Here is a 24,041-nt window from a genome sequence, read left to right as displayed (position 1 = left end):
TCTCTGCAAGTGTGGTGAGTATCTCGTGCCTTGAAGAAGCAGATTCAGATGATCCCACTCTCTTTCTCATTGAAGGACTTGGAGTTGCTGACTGTGTAGAGGGCACACAATCAGTTGTTGCTGTTCCAGTTGACACACCTGCCTCACAAGTCAACTCAGACACAGCCCCTGCCATCAGGTCACCAGAAACTCTTGTGTGTAGAGGCAGCAACCCTCCCACTAAGACCTTTGTGCTTCGGTCTGTGTTGAAGAAGCCTGGCAAGCTGTTTGCAGAGAACATAAAGGTAAAAGTTGCTCTTCCTAAGGCAAAGGAGTGCTAAGTCCTTTTGTGTCAGACCAATAACTGAAGTTCACTGGTGTTGAGTGAAGTGCATTGTTCCCACTTGGTTTTCCTTTTCGTTTTAGCTCACAATACTAGTCTGAGATTGGTCTATTTTAAATTAATATTATGTTGATAACCAGAATGTAATGTAGATAGACTGTATAAGTATAAAAATTTTATCCAAATTATAACTAATTGCATTGCCAAATTAGTTCATGGTGAATGTCTCAGTCTGTAACTAGGCATGCCAAACGTGGGCTTAACACCTCTTCAGATGGCCGTGTTTCTGTGAATGCAGTAACCTAAGAGTAGTAGCATGTACTGAGCAGTTTTGTCAGAGGCCTTGGCATGTGTACATTGATAGTGCATTGTTTGTTGTACATATCAGCCCCTTCCCCGGTCAGGAGAAAGTACTAACTCAGGACGGTGCTGATTAGGAATCTTGTTTGGGGCAGAACTATTCTTAAAGCAGGTGCTGATCGTGGTGGTTATAGTACTCAAAACCTCAAACTAGGAAGGGTTCTAGGTGAGGTTGAAATGTAAGTGATGATTAACCAGGACTTTGATCCTGCCTGCAGGCCTGGCTGTCTTCTGCAAGGCTTGTTCTGTCTGTGCATTTATGACATCCCTTCCTTTATAGTGTACCCTCTATAATCTTTTGGATAAACACAGACAGAAACTTCTTATTTCATCCTCAAAAATATGGATACTCAAGAAATTACATTATTAAAAGTGCTGTTCTCATGTTTACAACAAAGCTTCCTTTTAATATCATTTACCTCACCTGTCACTATTTTAGCTCAGTTCTCATGCTCAAACCGTTGTAATCTCTGCCTGAGCTGACAGCTGGTAGAAAACACTGAAATTTCCCCACTCACATCTTTCTTAGCTTGCTAGATCAAAAAGGGATGATTTTAACACATACTTAGGGATTTCTGTTCTCTAATTTGTGCCTATAATACTGTTTATTAAAACATAGAAGCCAAGGACTGAGATATGACTTAACAGTTAAGAGCACTCCCTCCTCTTATGGAGGATCAGGGTCCAGTTTTTGGCACCCATTTGGCAACTCACAACTGTCTAATGCCTGCATCAGGGGATCCTGTGGCCTCTAATGGCCTCCACAGACACCTAACATGTGGTACACATATATACATGCATGCAAAACACTTATACACTTAAAATTAAAATAAATATTAAAAAATATTCAAAGATAAGAAAACCTAGATTTTTCTTGCACATTTTCAGTATGGTGTTTTAAGCCAAAGCAGTTAAGAAAATAAAGGTACTCAACAAAACAATTTTTCAGTCTCTTTCTAATGACTTTGTATGTTATGAAAGGAGTAAAACCTTTGATTGGTGTGTATTTCGATTAGGAATACAACCTTTGTGATGACGGGGCTCATCTAATCCCAGATCCTTCGAACTGGTGCAAGGAACAAAGAGCAGGTGTGTTATCCGTATTTATTTTTAAGCCTAAGGATATCATTTTCCTTCTAGAACTCGATGCAGTTTATTAGATATTTTGACAATCTACTCATGCTTTCCTGCTTCTGAAATTACGTGGGAATGGAGAGCAGTGGGGAGAGAAAAGTGTATTTTCTGGAGCCTCATAATTGGTCTTGGGCTGAGGGTGTGGCTCAGTGGAAGATCATCCCCCTGGCATGGTTGAAGTCCTGCGCTCAGGCCTCGGCATCACTTTTGCCTACCAATTTTTACTTAATAGTACAACTGGCAAAGAACTTCAGAGATTCCAATTTTATTAACACTTTAAGTAATTGTCTGTAACTTATTTTAAAATCAGTACTATTTTAGTTGAAAGTATGTTTTTCTTCTATTTGCATTTTCTCTACAAATTGTTTTTTTACACAAATAGCAGCTAAATATACCATATCCAAACATTTTAGTGTATGCGTTTTAGATAAGAGAACAGCATAATTTTAATGTATTCTCACTTATTGTCTATAGGTAGGGAAAACTGTAAAACACCAGACTTTGTGAATCTGAAGAAGAGGAAAAGAGTTACTTTTGGAGAGGATTTAAGCCCTGAAGTGTTTGATGAATCTTTACCAGCCAATACTCCACTGTGTAAAGGAGGAACACCTGTCTGTCAAAGGAACATCAATGCTGCCAGTCCCCTGCAGTCTCCAGTTCATGAGCCGTTACTTCAGCCAAATTTTGATGACAATGAGGAGAATCTCGTAAGTGGGGAATGCATAGAAAAAAAGCTTGTTTTTATTTCCATGAGGTCTCACTTTTTCTTTTTATGTGAAAATTTTGATTTGAAATTATGAGGTAGACCAAATGACATGCCACATTTCCATCTCTCTTGTTTTTTCTTTTGTTTTTTTCAAGACAGGGTTTGTCTGTGTGGCCCTGGCTGTCCTGGAACAGGGTCTATAGACTAGGCTAATCTGAAACTCACAGAGATCCGCCTTCCTCTGCCTCCCAAGTGCTGGAATTAAAGACGTGTGCCATCACTGTCCGGCTCAATCTCTTATGTACATTTTTTAAAAAGACTTTTCCCAATTACAGACACTACTTTCATGGGACCTAAGTGCTATTGATTGTAAGATACCTTTTTTGTATCAAGAAAAGATACTCAGATATCTGAGAGGCATTAAAATACCAAAGAAATAGCCACCTTAGAATTAAAATAATGTCTTTTAAAACAGGGGTAAACACATTTTAGTAAACTTTCAGATTATTTCGGTGGGGGGGGGCAGGGAAAGGAAAAATTGCCAGTGTCAAAAAGCAGAGAGTGACATTACTGTATCCTAAAAAGTTTTCAAGGACAGCAGGGATTAACAACTTCATGCTGTCATTTTAGTAGCTCAGATAAATCAGATGCAGTCTTTGAAATGCATCAGCCTTCAGTCAAGGAATACATTGTTTCAGTAGCCCTATGTTAAAAAAATTTAAATTGTCACTGAAACTTCCCCACAGAATAATAGTTTTGCTAAGGAAGTCTACAACATATTTAAGCAAACAACAATATTGATTATATACACACTTTTCCAAATAGGACAAAATGCTGTGTGATCATCTAAGTCCATACAGAAAAGGCATTTTGTGAAATTTAGCATTTCTGATTAAGTAAAAAAGGGGAATTCAGATTGCCATTTTTATCTATGAATGAACAATAATTGCTGTCTTACTGGGAATTATGTGAAAAGATTTGAAATCTTTATTCTGCCATCTTACCGTGAATTTCGTTGAAAAAATATTGTAATCCAAGATGATGCTTCTTACTGATTTTCTTTAATTTGCTTTGTAGACGTTAAACAGTGGATTTTAAATAAATCAAAATGTAGTTTGTCATTGATTAATATGACCTTATTTTGGGTGGTTGCAGTTGGAAAATTTGTTAGCATTATGAAGATAACCAGTGTTCTAAGGTTATCTTTGTTTTGCTTAGACCTTTTCATTTTCTACTGATTTTTCTTTTTATTTGTGCTTGCAATTCCTCCTCCCAAAATAAGGCCTTGTTTTTTCCTTTGGGGTATATAATTTACATATTCACTGAACTTAAGGGTATCTTAATTTGTACTTTATTTTCCTTTGTTTAGGAAAACATAGAACCAGCTCACATATCATTTGCAATCCTGAGTCCTAGTAAATCTTCACTCTCTGAGACTCTTCCAGGTATCGTGTGTTTATCTTTTGTTGGGGCGTTTGTGTTGAGGTGTGCAATTGCTCATGGACCAAGGGGTGGGGGTGAGGAGAGGACATAATCTATTCTATGCTTTCTATCTGCCTTAACCCCTTTGAGACATGCTCTATTCCTGAATCTGAAGCTAGACTAGTGGCCAGTGAGTCCCAGTAATCCTCTCTCTATGCCCTTGTAGCATTGAGATTATAGGCGTGCACACAGCTTTGCTTGGCTTCCACTTTGCTTTTTGAGACAGGATTTGTCATTAGAATGAAACTTTTTCATTAGGTTTATGTGATTGTCTGGCAAACTCTAGGAATCTACCTATCTTGGCCTTCCTTTGTTGGGATTGTAATATCTTATACCATAACCTGCCTCTTTAACTTTAAATTTACTTATTTTATATGTATGTACCTATGTGTGTATACCACATGCATGCTGAACCTGCAGAGGTCAAAAGAAGACGGAAGATCCCTCTGGACTGGGAGTTTTGAGCCTCCTAATGTGGCTGCTGAGAACTGAACTTGGGTCTTCTGGAAGATAAATTCTCTTAACTGCTGAGCCATCTCTCCACTCTCACTACCTGACTTTTTTGTATGGATTCTGGGGATCAAACTTAGTTCCTTGTGCTCAGTGAGCACTTTACCAACTGAGCTGCCTCTCCGACCCCTTAATTCTTGTTCTCAGCACATAGTACTTAATCTCTTTATTCCTAAATTTTTTTTAAATGTTTATTATGTGTGCAGTGTTCTGTATGTATGTATGTATGTGTGTGTGTGTGTGTATGTATGTATACCTGCATGACAGAAGAGGGCACCAGATCTCATTATAGATGGCTGTGAGCCACCATGTGGTTGCTGGGAATTAACTCAGGACCTCTGGAAGAACAGCCAGTGCTCTTCATGACTGAGCCATATTTCCAGTTCCTATTCTTGAATTTTGATTTGTAGTTCAACAATATGTTCTTGATTTTAAGAAAACTAAATACTTTGTATGAGAAATTACCTCATCTTTCTTTTTCAAGTCTCATACTTCATAATCACCCACATTTAACTTAAATGCACTTTCTTTCTCTGCTTCAAATTGATGTACACAGTGCTGTTGGTCTCTTAACCTGTCAAGGATCACTAGTAGACTTCCATTTATATTTGCACAATGGGATTGTAAAGAACATTCCTAAATGACTAGAAGTTTTACCCACCATTAACATGGCATTTTCAGTGTATGTACTTTCCAAGTATGTATCTTTTACGATCATGATGAAACAAAGATTTTTTTTCTGATACCACACTTGGCTGCTGAAGCCTTGATGTGAGTTTTTGGGGTATAATCCTTTATTTGTGTTCTCTCCTTTCACGGATCCTTTGATGCCTTCCCATTGCTGCAGCTTAGGCTTGTGAGCATAGACTCCAAAGCCATAAATTACCGAGTTACAAGTAAAATGGCTACAGTCTATCATGTTCTAAGCTCTGAACATATCATTTACACCACTAAAAAACATCAGACGTGTCTAAGGTTGTGCAGTTAAGTGTTTCCTTAAGGTGTTTGTTCTTATTGCACTATTACATTTGGTAATGTGAAGCCTTCTAAAGATTGCTCAGGATCTCCATCCATTGCTCTTGTTAATTATTTGTGTCTAAATATGATATTAAAAGCAATAGTGACTCAAAACACTATGCAGTCCTTTAACTCTGGGTTGTATGAGTTTTGTGCTAAGAACCTAATTTTCCTTGTTTCTTGGTACCAGGCACTGACACTTGCGGTTCTTTAAATAACCATGAGGAAATAAGTCGTGTCGGTAGACCAACACGGACTTCTCACAAAAGAAAGGTAAATGCTTATATAAATCTTCATGGTATTTAAAAAAATCATTGATGAGTACTATTAAGAACTAATACTTGCTCCAGGCGGGGATGGTACATGCCTTTAATCCCAGCACTCAGTAGGCAGCAGTAGTAGGTAGATCTCTGAGTTCAACACCAGCCTGGTTTACAAAGCAAGTTCCAGGACAGCCAGGGATACATAGAGAAGCCCTGTCTTGAAAAAATATAAACAAAAAAAATTAATACTTTGTCTTACTCAGTGTGTAAACCAGAATAATGTCTTGCTGGTCTGATTTTAATTCTACTAGAAGAAAATCCATTAGAACAAGGGGTTTCCTTCAACATTTTGTTTTTATAGGAGGCAGCCTATTTGTTATCTTAGTTTTAGATCTATATGATGATAAATTTTATTGTAAATGTGGAGAAGATCCACATATAATTAAGAGCCAAAATGTAGTATAAGTACATGCTTTTTTAAACTATGCATTAGTTTGTTTTTATGGTGGCATTCAGCTAACAGGGATAATCATTGCTTACATTGACTCTATGTGTTTTGTTTTGGTCATTAGTTACATGTAATTGGATTTTTGTCTATAGGTTTGTAAATATAAGCATGCCTATACTATTAATGGAATATTCACCTGTCTGATTAGATGAAAATCTTTTATTTTAGCAAATTTACATTTCACAACTTGTATAAGCTAGTAACAGTTAAATACTTAGTTGATATTTTCTTCGTAAGTATCTGATGAATGAGCCACTAGTTCTTAAATCATTTTTTCCTAATATAATAATCTGATTCTATGCTTAATATGTTAGAGATTGGTAATTAGTAATTCCCTCTTTTAATTTAGGTTACCGTACCAGTAATGGAACTTGTTACATTAAGAAGTGGTGGCATGTAAAATGGTAAAAGTAGATAGGAGGTGTGGCTCAGTGATAGTGTGTGCACCAGGCAGCGTTTTAACATTGAGCACTGAAGGTGGGAGCAGGCAGGATGAGCCTGTCATAGGAAGAAAGGCTAACATGAAACCTACCATGCAGTGAAATGCTTTATGTGTCCTTATGATGATGTTCTTTATAGCGGTTGATGAGTTCTGCAGAAGAGGATGTTTGCAACTCATATGCTACAGAAGTTGAGCCCAGTGAAGAGATGAAAATGAACAGAAGGAAATCTCAAGAAAGAAAATGTACAAGCAAAGCACTTCCTAGAAAGAAACAGGTAAGGATGCTTTTCACAATTTAATTTACCTGGTGTCGTACATTTCTTCATTGACTAGGAAAGGAAGCATGGAAGTAGCTCTGCTCCTTACCTGAAACCAGTTCTGTATCCGCTTCATCTGTGTGTACATCCAGCCCAGGAAACAATAGAAAACACATTATTGCTCCTCTTCTGAAGTATTATACTTTTTTCTTTCTTCCTATGTAGCTCAAGTTGGTCTTCCTCCTTCCTTCTTCCTCCTTCAACCTTCCCATGCTGGCAATACGAGTATCACACCCAACTCCTAAAACCTTCATGGATGCACATGTCTTTTTTAATGCTTATGATCCTGAGAAGACAATTGCATGGATATCTTCACCAGTTCCTTTCTTGTTTAGTCTTCAGCTTCAGGTCTCCTCTTTCAGGATTGGGTTCTGGGCTTGGTTAACTGAAAAATATCCAATGCTAACAATTTATTTGTTTGCTCTCTGGGTGCTTTTAACAGATCTCCCAGGTCAGCTTGGGCGACTCTTGAGCCAATTTGTTAAGCACACACTCATCAAACTGCCTGTTATTTGTGAAATAAATGACTGTAGGCCCAATCCTTTGTGATGGTGCCCACATGACTTCTTCACACTCTGCTGCCCCAAAGTGTGAAGCTGCACTGTGTCAGTCTGATCTTAGCAACCCTGACAATTAGGGTTCCTCAACCGCTGCATCTTTGAACTCTTCTTTGCTGTACATGCCTGGTTATCTCATCAAGAGATGAGTGAATCAACTGCTTCTTGGACTTCCAGCCACAGAGTTACTTCTGTATCTAGAGAAAAGATTGGAAGCCAACTTAAAGGTGCCTCACTCTCTGTGTGTTTAGCTGACCCCACATCTTTCCATCGTTCCTTTACCCTTGCTGTTCTTTTGGTCTTGACTGTCCTCCCTCTGCTGCCTACTTCATTCACACCATCATCTCCTATCTAGAAATACTTGCTTAGCTTCTTCTCAGAACTCAGTCTGTGTCCATCCACTTTATTCAGTTCCTTAATTATGTATCCATTCTACCACTAATGATATCCTGGCCCACAGGCTACTCCTAAGCTTTCAGATATCCACAATTCTGTTTCCTAATTTGTCCTGAACTCCTTGAACTATTGCATCCATTTTTATAATAGTCTCATTTCTGTGTCCTTTTTAGCTGCCTTGTCTACTTGGCAGTTTCAACCCCAGGTTGCTTACTCCTGCCATGTAATGCCACTACTGAGACACAAATGTGGGGTTGTTCCATCTAGAGTCATAACTTCAGGTGTTACCTGAAATCCACTCTCATCTTCTGCTTTACCTGAATTATTTTTCCAATAAATACGGTCATTTAGTTACTAATCTATTAAAAGTTGGTATTTTGCCAGATGGTGGTACATGCCTTTAATTTCAGCACTCAGGAGGCAGAGGCAGGAGATTCTCTTAAGTTTGAAGCCAGCCTAGTCTACAGTGCAGGTTCCAGAACTGCCAGGGCTACAGCAAGAAATCATGTCTCAAAAATAAAACAAAAACATTGATATGTCTTCCACACAGTCTTATCTATGCATTCATTAGAATTCCACTCTCTGCCCTTGTAAATCATTTACTTTGTGGTGATTTCATATGCAACATGTTTATTAATGGCAAAGTCTTGAAAACCAAGTCTTCTTGATCTGTTAAGTCTATGTCCAGCTGCCTATTGGACATACCTTCTAAAGCCATCTCTTAGGAGCCCTTAATAGTCAGCATTTTCATAGTCAGTGTCACCCCTCAAGAAACCCACATAAAAGATACCATGATCTTCCTCTTATTTCATGAAACAAAAAAGACTATTTTTCCTTGTTGATTGGCTCAGTTACACCCGAGTCATCAAATTCAGAAGAAACCTTTTTCCTGCTTTGTTTTTTTTTTTTTTTTTAGACTTAGGGTAATGATGAAAAATTACCTTGCTTCAAAAGTGTGTTTATGTTCAATCAGTGGTATGCATACCACTTGTTGCAATGAAATTTATTTTTTAATCTATAGCTTTAAGAAATACAGTTACAAATAATGCATATATATTTCTTCCTAGCAAATCAGCGGCCAGACAATTCAGGAAGATTAAACATTAGATTGCTCTAATCCCTTCCAGGACCCTGCTGGATTAATTTAATTGATGTAATTTAAGCAATAGAGGTAGAATAGCAATGCGAAGGGGGGGTGTTAAGCAACAGATGACAGCCTTCAATGAATTTCTAGAAGAGAAGGCAGATGGGAGCATGTTGGCGAATAGAAGAGGTGGAAAGATTTACAGTTCAGAATGTGCTAGGGAAGAAACTAGAGGGGTCTGGGAACCAGCCTGCTTGTGGGAATCCCAAGAGACTCTGGCCCAGAATTGGCAGGTACAATGGATGGGAAGCGTGAGAAGTAGTACTGCAGAAAAAGATTAATTGAAGTCTTATATATGGAACAGTCTGCACCAGTTGGCATGCTATCCCTCTCTCCCGCCCTGATGTTCAGAACAGATGTTGTCATCTAGGTTAAAGCCCCATTCTGGCATCTGTAAATTCCCACAGTCTTAACAGCCAACTCTTGTCCTGACACAAAGCTTTTGTACTGCACTGCCTTGCCCTGTCCCTACAGGAAGTTCCCAAGGAAAGTTTCCATACAGCAAGGAGACTGAGCTAGAACACACAGGAAACTCGTATCACTCTAGTCTGTTCTTAATTAAGAATCAGATCATTGAGTGGAATCAATATTGTTAAAGAGACAAGTTAAAATACTGGCATGTTACAAACAAAACAAAAACCTGACCTCAGAGATGTCATCTATGGACTGGAAGAAATACATGTATTTTGTTAGATTTAAGAAGTTAAGAAGGGGATTCTATAAAAGGGAAACAGAAAAATAATTGGAAATTTAGGAAGTTGCAGGTTGTTCATCTGTCTTCTCTTGGCTCTGCCAGCTTAGTCCTGGCCCTGCTGAGCCATTGATCTCCACAAGTAATCCATGCCTTTGAACCTGTTAGAAGTAGAAATGGTCACACTGATCACTATATGTCACCTATACCAGGGATCTGCCGACATCCCCTAGATTTAGAACAAACTCTCCACTGTTGTTACATGAGATGATTTCAACTTGGGGAAATGTTGTGTCTTGGTCATTAAGCACCTGGGTGCTTCCAGCAGGCCGTTCCCCAAATACAGGCAAGGCACTGGTTCCTCCTGGTCAAGAGGAAGGGCAATGTCTTAGTCAGTGTTGTATTGCTGTGAAGAGACAACCATGACCAAGGCGAGTATTATAAAAGAAAACATTTCATTGGGGCTTTTTTAAAGTTCTGAGGTTCAGTCCATTATCATCACAGCAGGGAACTTGGCAGCATGCAGGCAGACATGATACTGCAGAGTATCTGAGAGTTCTACATCTGGATCAGCAGAAAGAGCAAGACATTGGACCTGGCTTGAGCTTTTAAAACTTCAAAGCCCACCCCAGTGACACACTTCCTTCAACAAGGCCATACTCCTTTCAAATAGTACTGTTAAACCAAGATGGGCATGCCTTTAATTCCAGCATGGGAGGCAGAGGCAGGCAGATCTCTTGAGTTTGGTCCCAGCTTGGTCTATAAGAGCTAGTTCCAGGACAGGCTCCAAAGCTACAGAGAAACCCTGTCTTGAAAAACACACACAAAACCAAAACAAACAAAAAAATCAAATAGTGTCACTTCCTATGTACCTATGAGGGCCATTTTCATACAAACCACTACAGCCAGTGACATCAGCAGAGACAATTTCTGATTTTACGGCTCTTGGGCCTCTTAAGGACTTGGGTCTGTGCTACTGCATCTGGCTGGTTCCTGAGCATTGCAGGCGACTGAAGCAGAAGAAGCTCATTCCATGTAACTGACCTACAGACCACTGTGGTAAACTCAGGGGCAACCTTTCACAAAAAGCCTTACTAGGATTCCTTAAGGGGCCCAGCATAAGTTACCAGGCTAAGTGAGATGAAAATGTGCCAACACTGAGAGCAACTGTCCCGGAAGTTTTGGGCCTGGAGATACACATGCTCCTTAAATTCCTGACCACTTTTTCAATGATACCTGTAGAGTTCAAATTTCTGCATGGAGACCTGCACAAAGCGGGTTACCCATGACTTCTTGCTCTCTTTACTCGCTCAAGTCATGTTCACTTTTCATCTTGTTCACATTTGAGCCTTATTTGGGGGATATTCAAGTAACTATGGCATGATGTCGTTAATTTAAAAAATAGCAATCAAAAAAAGAAGAAAATCTTAAGTAAAAAGGCAGCAAAAAATCACTAACGGAGGCATTTAAAAAGAGAATTCATGCTTCTGCTTTGATAACCCTGACACTACTGTTGGACACAGTAGTCTTCTGGTAGAGATGTTCATGTGCTGTTTCTCAGCAATATGACCAGAAACTCTTGTCTCAATTGGTTTGATGGCTGTCTGTACGCTGATCTGGCTCTCTGTCTGTCTTTCTGTCTGTCTATCTATCTATCTATCTATCTATTTATCTCTCTCTCTCTCTCTCTCTCTCTCTCTCTCTCTCTCTCTCTCTCTCTCTCTTTGGTTTGGTTTGGTTTTTCAAGACAAGGTTTCTCTGTGTGTAACCCTGACTGTCTTGGAACTCACACCGTAGAGCAAGCTGGCCTTGAACTCAGAGATTCACTACCCATCCTGATCTGGTTCTTTTGAAAGAGCAACAGTAGAAAAGTGATGGGGAGAATGGCTTTGTAGCTATTGAGGCCTGGCCTTCCATCTGTGTGTGGTAGGCGGCTTGTTGTGAGAAATATTCAAGTATGCTTTTTGCACTTGCTTGGTTCATGCTTCATCATTGGTTGAAGAAGAATAAATCTGGAGTTGTTTTATGTTGTATTAACTCACTGTTTGCTTATATTTAAAGAAAAGGATTAAATCCATTTTCACCACACCTCTCCCCCACATACATACACATATACATAGATATATACATATATATGCACATATGTAATATATAGCAGTAGTCAAACTGGAGAATAAAGGAATTTCTAAAAAGTAGAGTACAAGAAGGACTTATCATAGGACAGTTATCCAAGAGACTTTACTGGAGCTCAGAAAGAGCGGTGGGGGGGGGATTTTAGTAGAAGAAATTGAAAATATATTATTTCTCAAAATTGAAGCAAGGACTTTTCAAGCTAAAGGGACCTAGGAATGCTTGGTGTCTGAGTTACTTTTCAGTTACTATGATGAAACACCAGGGTAACTCATGAAAAAGTTTAATTGGTCTTAGGATTTAAGAGGATTAGGGTTTAAGATACATCATGGAATGACAGCAAGTGACAGACAGTTGGAGCAGTGGCCAAGAGCTCACACATCTCCATCTGCAAGCAGGAAGCATAGAGATCTGAAATGGTGCATATCTTTAACTTCTAACCCCAGTGACATGTTCTCCAGTAAGGCAAAACCTAATCCTCCCAAATAGCCGCTAGCAAGGGACCAAGAATTCAAATGCCCGAGACTTATATAGGAGATATCTCACTCACACCACCACACCTGGTACATTAGAAAGGCAGGGCAGTGTGAAATTAAAGAACATAGATAAGAAGAGTGGACTTTGCTTATAGAGAAACAATCCAAGTGATATCAAATTACTCAGAAATTAAAATGATCCCTGGGTGTACAGAGATGCTCAAACTGCACTTTCAGGGACCATTTGGTCATCATAAGTCCCCCTGTGACAGGAGTTAACAGAGATTTAGAAGGTGAAAATACATATACCTTGCTAGTGGGCCAAAAAGATGCACTCAGATTTCTTTGATGTGGATCTGTGCAGAAGTGAATTTGGGAGGATCTGGCTGAATCTAATATTCATTTACCCTTCTACTTGGCATTCCTGGTTCTAGGAATGCCTCAAAGATCCGCTGACAAAATACAAAAAAAAAATATGTGTCCAAAGTCATTCATCATATCACTATAAAGCAGAGGATTAAACACAAGCCAATGGCATCAGATATGACACTTGATTGATAAAGTAGACTGTCCACTAAATACGTTTACAAAACTGTAAAACTAGCGAAGAAAACTTCCATATGCTGCTATGGAGTGATGCCAGAATACACTTATTTACATACTTAGCAGAAAAAGGCAGTTATAAGCAATGTGTATAAGAAAGTTATTGCCTGTCTCTAAGTCACTTTTTTTTTTTTTTTGATTTTTGAGATAGGGTTTCTCTGTAGTTTTTGGTGCCTGTCCTGAAACTAGCTCTTGTAGACCAGGCTGGCCTCTAACTCACAGAGATCCACCTGCCTCTGCCTCCCGAGTGCTGGGATTGAAGGCGTGTACCACCACCGCCCGGCCTCTAAGTCACATTTTCAAGTAGCATTTGAAATGATCTTTAAAGAGGAGATTAAGTTAAAATGAGGTCATTGGGGATGGACTCTGATGAAATCTGTTGTCCCTATGAGAAAGAGAGATTTGAATACTAGAACCAGGGATGCTTATGCACAAAGGAACAGACTTGTAAGGACATGGCAGGAGATCATCTACAAAGCAAGGAGTAGTTAGGATTAACCAGCCAATAATTTGATCTTGAACTTCAAGCGTTCAGAATTGTGAAAATAAAATTAGCCTACCAAACCTGCGATGACTTTGGCAGGTGGGTCTACAATTGGACTATCATTATCTAAGAAAACAAGAACACGTACATATTTATGCAAGCATGCATATATATGCTAAGTGTTTTAATTCCTTTTTTTTTTTTAAGGACAAAAAGCTTAAAACATGTTATCCAGGGATAGCAGCACAGCTTAATGGATAAATGCATTTATCACTAAGCCCAAGAACTTGAGTTTGATCCATTTGATTCTCCTAGTGGAAGGCTAAAACCAATCCCTTCAGAGATGTCTGCTAACATCCACATACATGTCATGGCGTGTGTGTGTATGCATACATACACACACACAAGTAATTTAAAAGAAAAAAAGGGGGGGGCTGGAGAGATGGCTCAGTGGTTAAGAACACTGGCTGCTCTTCGAGAGGTCCTGAATTCAATTCCCAGCAACCACATGGTGGTTCACAACCATCTATAAAAAGATTTGGTGCCCTCTTCTAGCATGCAGGCACATGATGGCAAAATACTGCATAAATAATAAATAAATATTTTTTTACAAAATTAAACTTATTGTCCACTCAAGACTGGTAGCTAGAATAGAAAAAAGCATGTCATTTTTTAGTTTTGACTTTAAAACCATGTACATGTTTTACATGACTACAAATCAAGAGGATTCTTTAAAAATTGAGAACAAAATAGACCAATTTTGCTATATTGAGTTTGTAGCTTAACCTCCTTTAAAAGCTTTTAAACCTGCAAATTTATAAATGTTATGATATACTTAAGAACCAAAAATAACTGTAAAGAAGCAGTGTGAGACACTCATTGATAGAATTTAGTTTAAAATATAAATATTTTTTATTATCATTAAGAATTAAGACTTCACTGGCAAGCTGGCTGAGTGATAAAGAGCACTGATTGCTCTTCCACAGGACCCAGGTTCAATTCCCAGCACCCTCATGGCAGCTCACAGCCATCTGTAACTCAAGTTCCAGGGCATCAACCCCTGTCTTTTTTTATTATTATTATTATTAAAAATTTCCACCTCCTCCCCGCCTCCCTTTTTCCTCCCCCTCCCAACCTCCTTTTCCCTCTCTAGTCCTAAGAGCAGTCAGGGTTCCCTGCCCCTTGGGAAGTCCTAGGTCCTCCCCCCTCCATTCAGGTCTATAAAGGTGAGCATCCAAACAAACCAGGCTCCCACAAAGTCAGTCCATGGAGTAGAATCAAAACCCAGTGCCATTGTCCTTGACTTCTCAGTCAGCCTTCATTGCCAGCCACGTTCAGAGAGTCCGGTTTGATCACATGCTCCATCACTCCCAGTCCAGCTGGGCTTGGTGAGTTCCCATTATATCAGTCCCACTGTCTCAGTGGATGCACCCCTTGTGGTCCTGACTTCCTTGCTCATGTTCTCCCTCCTTCTGCTCCTCATTTGGACCTTGAGAGCTCAGTCCAGTGCTCCAATGTGGGTCTCTGTATCTCCATCCATCGCCAGATGAAGGTTCTATGTCAACCCCTGTCTTCTAGTCCCTGAAGGCACCAGACACATTCGTAGTACACAAACACATTCATACCAAAATGCACCTATGCATAAGAGTTTTTTTAAAAAAATACTAAGGCTTCACTATGAGACAGAAGATTATAGATCAAAGTTAATTTGAAGGAGTAGTATTGGTATGAATTCATTGATATTTTCCACTTAAAAGAATTTTCTAGCCTTTTCCATTGAAAATAAGGAAGAACAAGTAACTCTGGTCCCACGGCTATACCTACCTGTAAGAGACCAGGGTTTCGTGGAGAAAAGGATTCTTAAATTTAGAGCACCATGTGTAGAAAGTGAGCCTGGGTCTCTATTGTCTAGTTCACAAATGAAGCTCAAACAACCAGGGTCTTATTAAAGTAGAACAGTTGATAGAGTCATTGCAAAACACTGAACACGAGTTTCGCATAGGAAATAGCATGTAAGTTTGTAGTAATGCTTGTCTAAAAGTGCATGGTCATACCAGTTCATTTCTCTGAACATGGAAAATTAAATCTGAACTCCATTTCAGGTAAATAGCTGATGAGTTGATTTAGCTCATTAGTGAGAAGTGATGATCTGAGGTGTTAAAATTAGTAAATAAATTGGTGGAGCATCAAAATAAACATTCAGTGAGTATGAGGCATTGTAGAGTAGGAAAAAATATGTTCAGCCTACGTATGACAAAGGATATCCAAAATATTTAAGGAACCCAAGAACAAGAAATTTGCCAAACTTTAAAAATGGGAGAGCACCTGGATAGTACTTCTCACAAAATTATATACAAATAGCCAACAAATACATGAAATGGTGCCCAGTGATACTAGTCGGGGAGAAGGGACTTGAAATGGATGAGATGACACCTCACACCTCTTGGGCTGGGTGTTGTAGAAAGATAATTAGGTTCTGTTGAGAATCTAAAAGAAGGTAGCCATTGTGGAAGACACTGTATGACCCAGCAACTCATTTCTAGTTTTTGAGAAATGAGGTCAGCTTGTCAAAGGGAAGCTGTACTTCCATGTGTGTTATTCCTACATGTATTTAACCTAAGTGTACATGGAAGGACAGGTAGGAAAGAAGGTGTGTTTAGACACTGTGCCACACCTTCTTGTCACAAACATGAACTACTGTCATTTGAAGCAGCATATTTTTAAGCCTGTGGGATGTTGTGCTCAAATTATCTAGAGACAGAGAAACAATTGCAGTATCTGACATGGGATCTTAAATGGTCACACTCAGAGCAGTGAGTCAAATAGCAATTGGTGAAGGCTACCAGTTAGTGCAGATGGGGACTTATTCAAGGGTGCAGTTTACAAGGTATAATGGCACGTAGGCTGAGGCAGGAAGATTGCCAGCCTGGGCTATCTGGAGGCCCTATCTGAAAGAAGAGATAACTTCTGGAGTAAACCACGTAAGACTACCACAGTAAGGAATGCACTTGGAAATTCCTGACCACAGCTTAACTGGGCTCCACAAAGAAATTATGTGACAGATGTGTTAATTAGTTTGATTTAATCACTGTAGATATATCGATATATTCCATTGTACACCATATTATATGCAGTTTTAGTTTGTCAGTTACACAGATGGTACCTGTTAATGTTTGTCAAAACTTAGTCCAGGCTTCTGGGTCCATGTGATAGTAGACATAGAAAGCCACCCAAAGCCAGACTTCAGATAATTCCATGAGAATTACCAAATAAATGGTTTTTTTTTTTAAGATTCCTCACCAGCACCCCCAAAATAAAACTCCACAGAGTAAGAGAAACTTAGAACTGTATCAACCAAGTAAGTAGTGTTTAGACTTGATTGGGATCCTGAATTGAGCAACTACAAGGGTATGTGTGGTGGCCAGCTAGAGGAGTTCAAATTGAGATAATTAGGGGGAAATTGCTTAGTTGTAGATATTTAAATGTGAGATTACTTTTAGAAACATGCTATTGTAAGAAATAAAGAAGGATTCCAAGGACTTTTCTTGAGTACTCTTGGAAAAAACTATAGAAGAGCACAGCTAGCATGTGAATGTGGTTGGGATACTAGATATCTTATCGACAGATCTCTTCTGCTGCCTTCTTATAGCCGTATCCACTTCATCCATAACCTCTCGCAACCACCACTCTACATAATTTTATCTTTTGAGATTGTATAAATAGGAGACATACGTTATGCTTTTGGAAACCTGTCTTTTTCCTTGGCATAATTCTCAGTGTTTTTCTAGGTTGTATGTACCAATACTTCCCTTTTATTTTATTTATAAAGCAATTTGTATTTGGTACAGGGCAGGATTCTTTCTGGTGAAATAAATATAATATTTTAAAATGTGCTTTAAAATCTAAGGGGAGGAGATTATAAATGAAACCTAATTGCTAAAGTTACTTGATAGGTATGCAGGGGTCAGTTGATTTTACTAAAGTTAAAAGTATAGCAGTGTATTTTAAGTGGGAGCTGACCAGAAGAACTAGAAATGCAGCATTGGAACCACGACAGCATCGGAGCAGAGCTTTACCATTGTCTCCTTGCTGGCTAGTTTTATCAGCTGACATGTGCCAGGATTGGTTTTTGTGGTGTTTGTTTGATTTGGTTTTTCAAGACAGGGTTTCTCTTTTGCTATTGAGCCTGTCCTGGAACTAGCTCTTGTAGGCCAGGCTGGCTTTGAACTCACAGAGATCCACCTGCCTCTGCTTCCCAAGTGCTGGATTAAAGACGTGTGCCACCACTGCCTGGCTACCAGGATTGTTTTTATTCTTCAGTTTCCTCTGAGACCAAAGTTTATCATGTTACCTTGGCTGGCATTACTCCTTTACTCCAGCAGTCCTCCCGCCTCAGCATTTTTGTGGTGAAAACTACATGCACTGACACACCTGGCATGTTTTTGTTTTGTTTGTTTTTAATGTGTTTGGGTTCATGTATATATGTGTACCATCTTGTGCCTCATGCCCACGGTGGCCAGAAGAGGGAATGCTATCCCAGTTCGAGGAACTGGAGTTCCAGTAGGTTGTGAACTGTCAAGTGAATACTGGGAATCAAACCTTGGTCCTCTGCCAGAACAACCCTTAATCACTGAGCCATCTTTCCAGTCCCCTCCCCTGACTATTTTTAGGCAATTTCAAAACCATTTGTTTAAGTATATCTTAATTATATGACTAAAACAAATGATAATCGTTGACTTTTGACTTCTACCCTGTGTGAAAAATACCTGATCTGGAAGGGAGTGGAATAGAAATAGAAGCAAGTTCCTTCCGTTGTCTTCCATTCGCTCTAGACTCTGAACCGACCTTACCATTTTCAGATCACATGGCTTCCCCTGGGATTCCTTATGTCTTTGGCTACTGTGCTATAAGAAAATCTTTTATTGTCATTTGGTTTGTTTTTAATATTCAAGTAAATTTCAATTTTGGTCAGTTTTTAGGCTTTGTCAGATCTTATGGGTAAGATCGGTGCTTAGATGCCCTGTTAGGACAGACCTCTTATTATTTTGCTAGTATATTTTCTCGTGATCTTCAAACAAAATATTTGTCCTTCACATGTCTTCGGTAGGGTTTCTATTACTGTGATGAAACACCACAAGTAAAGGACAAATCGAGAAGGAAAGGGTTTATTTTGCTTATACTTCCATATCACTGTTCATCATCGAAGGAAGTCAGGACAGGAACCTGGAAACCAGAGTTAATGCGGAGGCCATGGAGGGGTGCTGCTTACTGACTGGCTCAGCATGTTTTCTTACAGAACCCAGGACCAGATGCATTTTCTTAACTGAGGTTTCCACCTCTTAGATGTCTTTAGCTTTTGTCAAGTTGATAAAAAACTATTCAGCACATTAACATTTAGCAGATTTTGGGTAAGCTCAACACAGTTTGTTTTGTTTGACATTCATGTTTTTAAAGTATGTAAGGTCATAAGTACATAAGTATGCTAATTAGCTTGATGGAACCATTCCAGAGCATATATATTATCAAAACATTGTAAGCCATCGATGCTTTTATTTAACAATTTAAGTTTCTTATGATATTTTTCCTCTCTTAACATAGCAGAGAGGAATTTGGAAGATTCCTAATAGCTAGGTGCTGGCTATTCTAATATAGGTATTGGTCAAGGCCTGTGTTAATCAATTCACATTCGAGCTCCTTTTATTACTTGTTCTTAGAGAATTTCATACAGTATAGTTTTATCATATTCTTTCCTGCCCCTCACCCCCCCCAGCTCCTTCCAGAACCTCCCCTCTCCCCTACCCGCGCAACTACATGTTTTTTCTCTCTTAAAAAAAGGAAGAAAAAAGCCACTAAAAAACATGGAGTCAGATTTGTGTTGTCCATCTACTCCCGAGCATGAGGTCTGCCATGTGGTTGACATACCCAGTATCCACTGTCCCTTGAAGAAAACTGATTTTTCCTTCCCCTACCACCTATCATTTGCATATAGCTTTTTGGCTAGGGGTGGGATTTACCCACTTCCCCTCCTTCATGCTGGGATTTTTGCTGGCTTGAGTTTGTGCAGGTTTTGGACATTCTGTCTTGATGACATAGCCATGGCCTATGTGGGGTGTCCTGCTGTGACTCCCATTCTGCATGACATTGACATTTGACATTGCTTGGCAGCTGATAGACTCTGAACCCAGAATGCAAATGTTTCTCTTCTGTAGCACATCAGTGAACCCCACCTTAAAATATTTCTTTTCTCTTGGCTTCTCCATCCACTGACCAAGCCAGATTTCCTCATCTCTAGTTCATGAAATGTCAACAGATGTTCCATAAAAAAGAAAGTTTAATGGAAAAATATTTAACCCAATGCTTTTCTTATGTGCATAGAGATTATTTATGTTGAGAACTTCTCACCGAATTTTATGTTAAATGTATATTGCATATCACCAAGGGGAACATTCATCTTGTAGCATTCTAAAACTATTTTTGTGTGGAATGTTGTATTTGGTTTTGTTTTTACAAGTTATCTATAGATCTCTTGAGGAACACACAGTTCTGTGCCATTTCTGTGTTCTTGAATCTCATCTATTCCCTTCCACCAGTAGTTCCCCTAAATCTTGTAGGCTGTTTCTTGAGTATAAACTCGCAGATGTGTTTGCCCTCCTTCGCCTACAGCAAGCAGTGCTCTTCCTGGAGTCACTGTATTATGCAGGTTAATTATGTCTGCTTAGCTGCTGTTCCTGCATGGATGCCAGGGCTGCATATGCCAGCTGCCACCTGTGGTCTGTGTTGAGTACCAGCAAGTATGTTTCCTGTGTTGCACCACCAGGACAGTTGCCCCAAGATTAGAGTGGAACATTGTGCTTTCTGTGCGTTTTGAAATCCTGTCATCTGCAGGGTCCTCCTTTATGTGCCTTTAGTCTGACATGGTGTCTACATGTGGTGACTTTACTCTTCGACCAGGAATCCTAGGGCCACATCCTGTTTACTTTAGTTTGCACGGCACACATGTTATCAACTGGCTTTACTTCCATAAATGTTGGGATGGATTCACTTTCTGGAAGTATTAACTGTCAAAAAATATGTTTTGTGTTGAAAGTTTGAGAATATGTTTTATCCCTTTTGTTAGTAAAAGTCTTGTATTTCAATATAATGTTATAATGTCCTTAAAGTTTTTTTTCCATTTGGAACATTTTTTTAAACAAAACTATTTCTCAGTATTGGTAGGGCATTATGAATCAAATACATTCCTACATTCCATAAGTTATTAAAGTGTTGTTTTTTTAAAGTCTGTGGATATTCACATTTTTTTATAAGTCAGATGTCTTATTGTGGCCTCTTTTACTGTACTAAAGCTCATAGAGCCTTTTACATGGTAGGCGAGCGCTCTTCCTCTGAGCTCTGTCCCAAGCCTGAGTAACCTCTTTGTTTTAATCATGATTAATTCATTTATTGTTTGCATAAATTCATCGAGATTTATGTTACCTTTCAATGTTATCTAAACACCTGTTGTGGCTTCAACCAGGTTTATGAACAGAAGCAGCCTCCCATAGCACTTTAGTAGATAATTCATGCTAGATTAGATATTTTATTACGTATGTGTTTTGCCTCTGTGTGCCAGTTGCCATTGGGTCCAAAAAAAATGCCAATGGGTCCCATAAAGCCAGTTGTGAGATGTCTTCTTGGGTGCTGGGAATTGATTGATCTCAGAAGAGCAGCCAGGGATCTTAATTAATTAATCTTGGATTATCATGCCTAGTTACAAATAATCTCATTAATTAACTCTATCCAACACTATACCATCTAATCTGCCGTTTTACTTAGACAAATACTCTGGAAATTGAGAAAGTTTGTGCATTATCAATTGAGTTTGGATTCATATATTATCTGACTTTATGTAAGTTACCTTTCTCTTGCTGTCATTTGAACTCAATTTTTAAATAGAATAACTGATTTTACATTTTTCTATAAAAAAATGTACATCTTTAAAAGAATTTACTGTATAAATGCTAATTAGAAATATCTTATGTATGAAAGGGCCAGAACTGAGCGGGGCCTATATCATTCTCAGTCAGTATCTGAATATGTATCTTTTCAGGTTCTAAAAGGTTACAGAAAAAAGAAAAGAAGGGGGAAGAAGAGTGTTGAGAAATGCTTATATGGAAAAAGAGACATTGCATCCAAGAAGCCACTCCTGAGCCCTATCCCTGAGCTTCCTGAAGTCTCTGAAATGACAGCTCTGGCTGACCGCACACAGAGGACATGTCCAGGTGCGTCTCTCAGGCTGAGCTTATTTCCTTTCACCCACTCCATGTACCACGTCCTCTCTCACCTTTTCCCATTCACTTTTATTTAAAAAAAAGACCGAATCCATTATCAGTAAAGGAAGTTGTAGCCTGTAATCTGTGAGGGGTCTAGGCTCTATCAGAATCTGATGAAATCCTCATCATTTTTATCAGAAGAATTCAAACACAAAATTTGCATATAATTTTGTGGGAGATTATTTCTGTTCATCTACTTTTTGCTGTACTTTGTTTGTGTGGCTTATCACAGAAAGTAGGCAAAATGATCTCTTTTTAATATATACATCTTAAGAGTTAATGACAATGCCAGATGGTAGCAGCGCACATCTTTAATCCCAGCACTCGAAGACAGAGCCAGATGGATCTCTGAGTTCAAGGCTAGCCTGGTCTACAGAGATTTCCAGGACAGCCAGGGCTATACAGAGAAGCCCTGTCTCAAAAAACTGAAGGAAAAAAAAAAAGGTTAATATCAGAAATAGGAAAATAGAAAAACTAGCCTTATAACATTTCCTTGCAATTATAATCTAGAGATGTTTCTTTGTAAATTGGGCTTGATTACCTTGAGAGTTATTGTTACAAACAAGCGAAGACCAAGGTGATTTATATCCTAAGATTTATTCATTCTATGTGTGAGTATTTTGCCTGCATGTATGTATATTCACCATATGCATGCTTGGTACCTGCTGTGGCCAGAAGGAGGGCATCAGATCCCCATAACTGGAGTTGCAGATGGTTGTGGGTTGCCAATGAGGTATTGGAAGCCAAATCCACATCTTCTGCAAGAGTACCCAGTGTTCTTAACCCCTTAGCCATCTCTTTAGCCCCTTTAATGTGTAAGTTTAAGCTGAGTTTTCGTGCTTAAATTTTTAAAAAAAGTACCCCCCTTTAGCATGTTGATTTTTATAAGTAGCCATTTTAAAGTAGTTACCTTTGTCCAATTTCATATCATCTTAGCATGCATTTTTAAAGAATTCAAGATGAATGATATGTGTGTCACTGTAGACTGTCTTCTGCAGGCATCTCAACTTGAGGACAGAACAGGAGTTTTAACAAGTACTCAGAATAACTCATTCCTGGCTTCTTTCTTTTGTTGCTCTTGTCCTGTCGTATGGAGTGCTGTGGAATGGGAGGTCTGCCATTTCTACCTTCTTTTAATCTGGCCTTGAGTCTTCATATCTATTAAAATGTTACTACCTTCATTGCAGGAAAATACTTTGACTTTCAGTGGTTTTAATCTATAATTGCTGTTGTCACCTGAAAAGAGGGTTTAATACAATTTAGTTTCTTTTCATCTTTTTCTATAATGTTCACTCCCCAACATCTCTTTTTTATCAGGATGCTATAAAAATATACCAATACTAATTTTAAAGTAATAAAAGATCCTAGCTAATGTGGTCATTGTAAATCATGGTTAGTGTGAATCTCTAACTTTACATACTATTTTACCTACTCTAATCATGAATGTATTTTTTCAGATTGAAATGTTTTTGTTTTTTAAGTTTAGACTCAGCTTAAAACATCTTTTATATTCATTTGAATAACCAACTAAAAACATTATCTTAGATAATAGAGATAGAATCTGATAACATTGATTTAGAATCATAAGAACTGAATTCCTGTAGGACAGTGATTTCAACCTGTGGGCCGCAACCCCTTTGGGGGCCAAACAACCCTTTCACAGAGGTCACCTAGGACCATCAGGAAGCACAGATACTTACAACTCATAACAGTAGCAAGACTACAGTCATGAAGTAGCAACGAAAATAATTTCGTGTTGGGGTCACCATAGCATGAGGAGCTATATTAAAGGGTCACAGTATTAGGAAGGTTGAGAACCTCTGCTTTATGACGACATGTTCCTTCTCAGTCTGAAACTTTACTAGTAGCTTTCTCACCTATGAAGACAATGCAACCATACACAGAGCTCCATGTGATGTTCTTGCCTGGAGGATGAAGCTTAGTTGGAAAGGAGGGTCCAGACCGAGTGAGACTTTGAGATTGGGTCCCATGGCTCTGCCTACTTTTTATATTCTACTTGAATATATTTTATGGGAATTCTTAGAAGCCATGATACCTGCACACTTCAGCTGCTATTCTTCATGTACCCTAGAATTCTGATTTTATCACCTTGTTTTAAGAAGGCATTGATAGAAGAATTTGAAAAGTATGATGTCTGTTTTTTCAGTCAGTAGGAACTGTTTCATACTT

At 38.8% G+C, this 24,041-nt stretch overlaps 1 protein-coding gene across 6 annotated transcripts in view; it reads left to right on the top strand.

Moving 5' to 3' along the window:
- Cdca2 (cell division cycle associated 2) overlaps positions 1-24,041 on the top strand; it is a 40,167-nt gene that overhangs the window by 14,476 nt on the left and 1,650 nt on the right. For all 6 annotated transcript variants that reach the window (XM_085698673.2, XM_048422224.3, XM_048422225.3 and 3 more), the window contains 7 exons: positions 76-284; positions 1,699-1,771; positions 2,291-2,523; positions 3,892-3,967; positions 5,722-5,804; positions 6,882-7,019; positions 21,629-21,800. In XM_085698673.2, the coding sequence (XP_085554799.2) occupies positions 76-284; positions 1,699-1,771; positions 2,291-2,523; positions 3,892-3,967; positions 5,722-5,804; positions 6,882-7,019; positions 21,629-21,800 (984 nt within the window). The remainder of the gene's footprint in view (positions 1-75; positions 285-1,698; positions 1,772-2,290; positions 2,524-3,891; positions 3,968-5,721; positions 5,805-6,881; positions 7,020-21,628; positions 21,801-24,041) is intronic.

Source organism: Myodes glareolus, chromosome 12 (genome assembly GCF_982192425.1).
Source record: "Myodes glareolus chromosome 12, mMyoGla1.1, whole genome shotgun sequence".
Lineage (NCBI taxonomy): Eukaryota > Metazoa > Chordata > Mammalia > Rodentia > Cricetidae > Myodes > Myodes glareolus.
The sequence above is the reverse complement of the archived record's forward strand: the minus strand, read 5'-3'. Positions and strand labels throughout refer to the sequence as shown.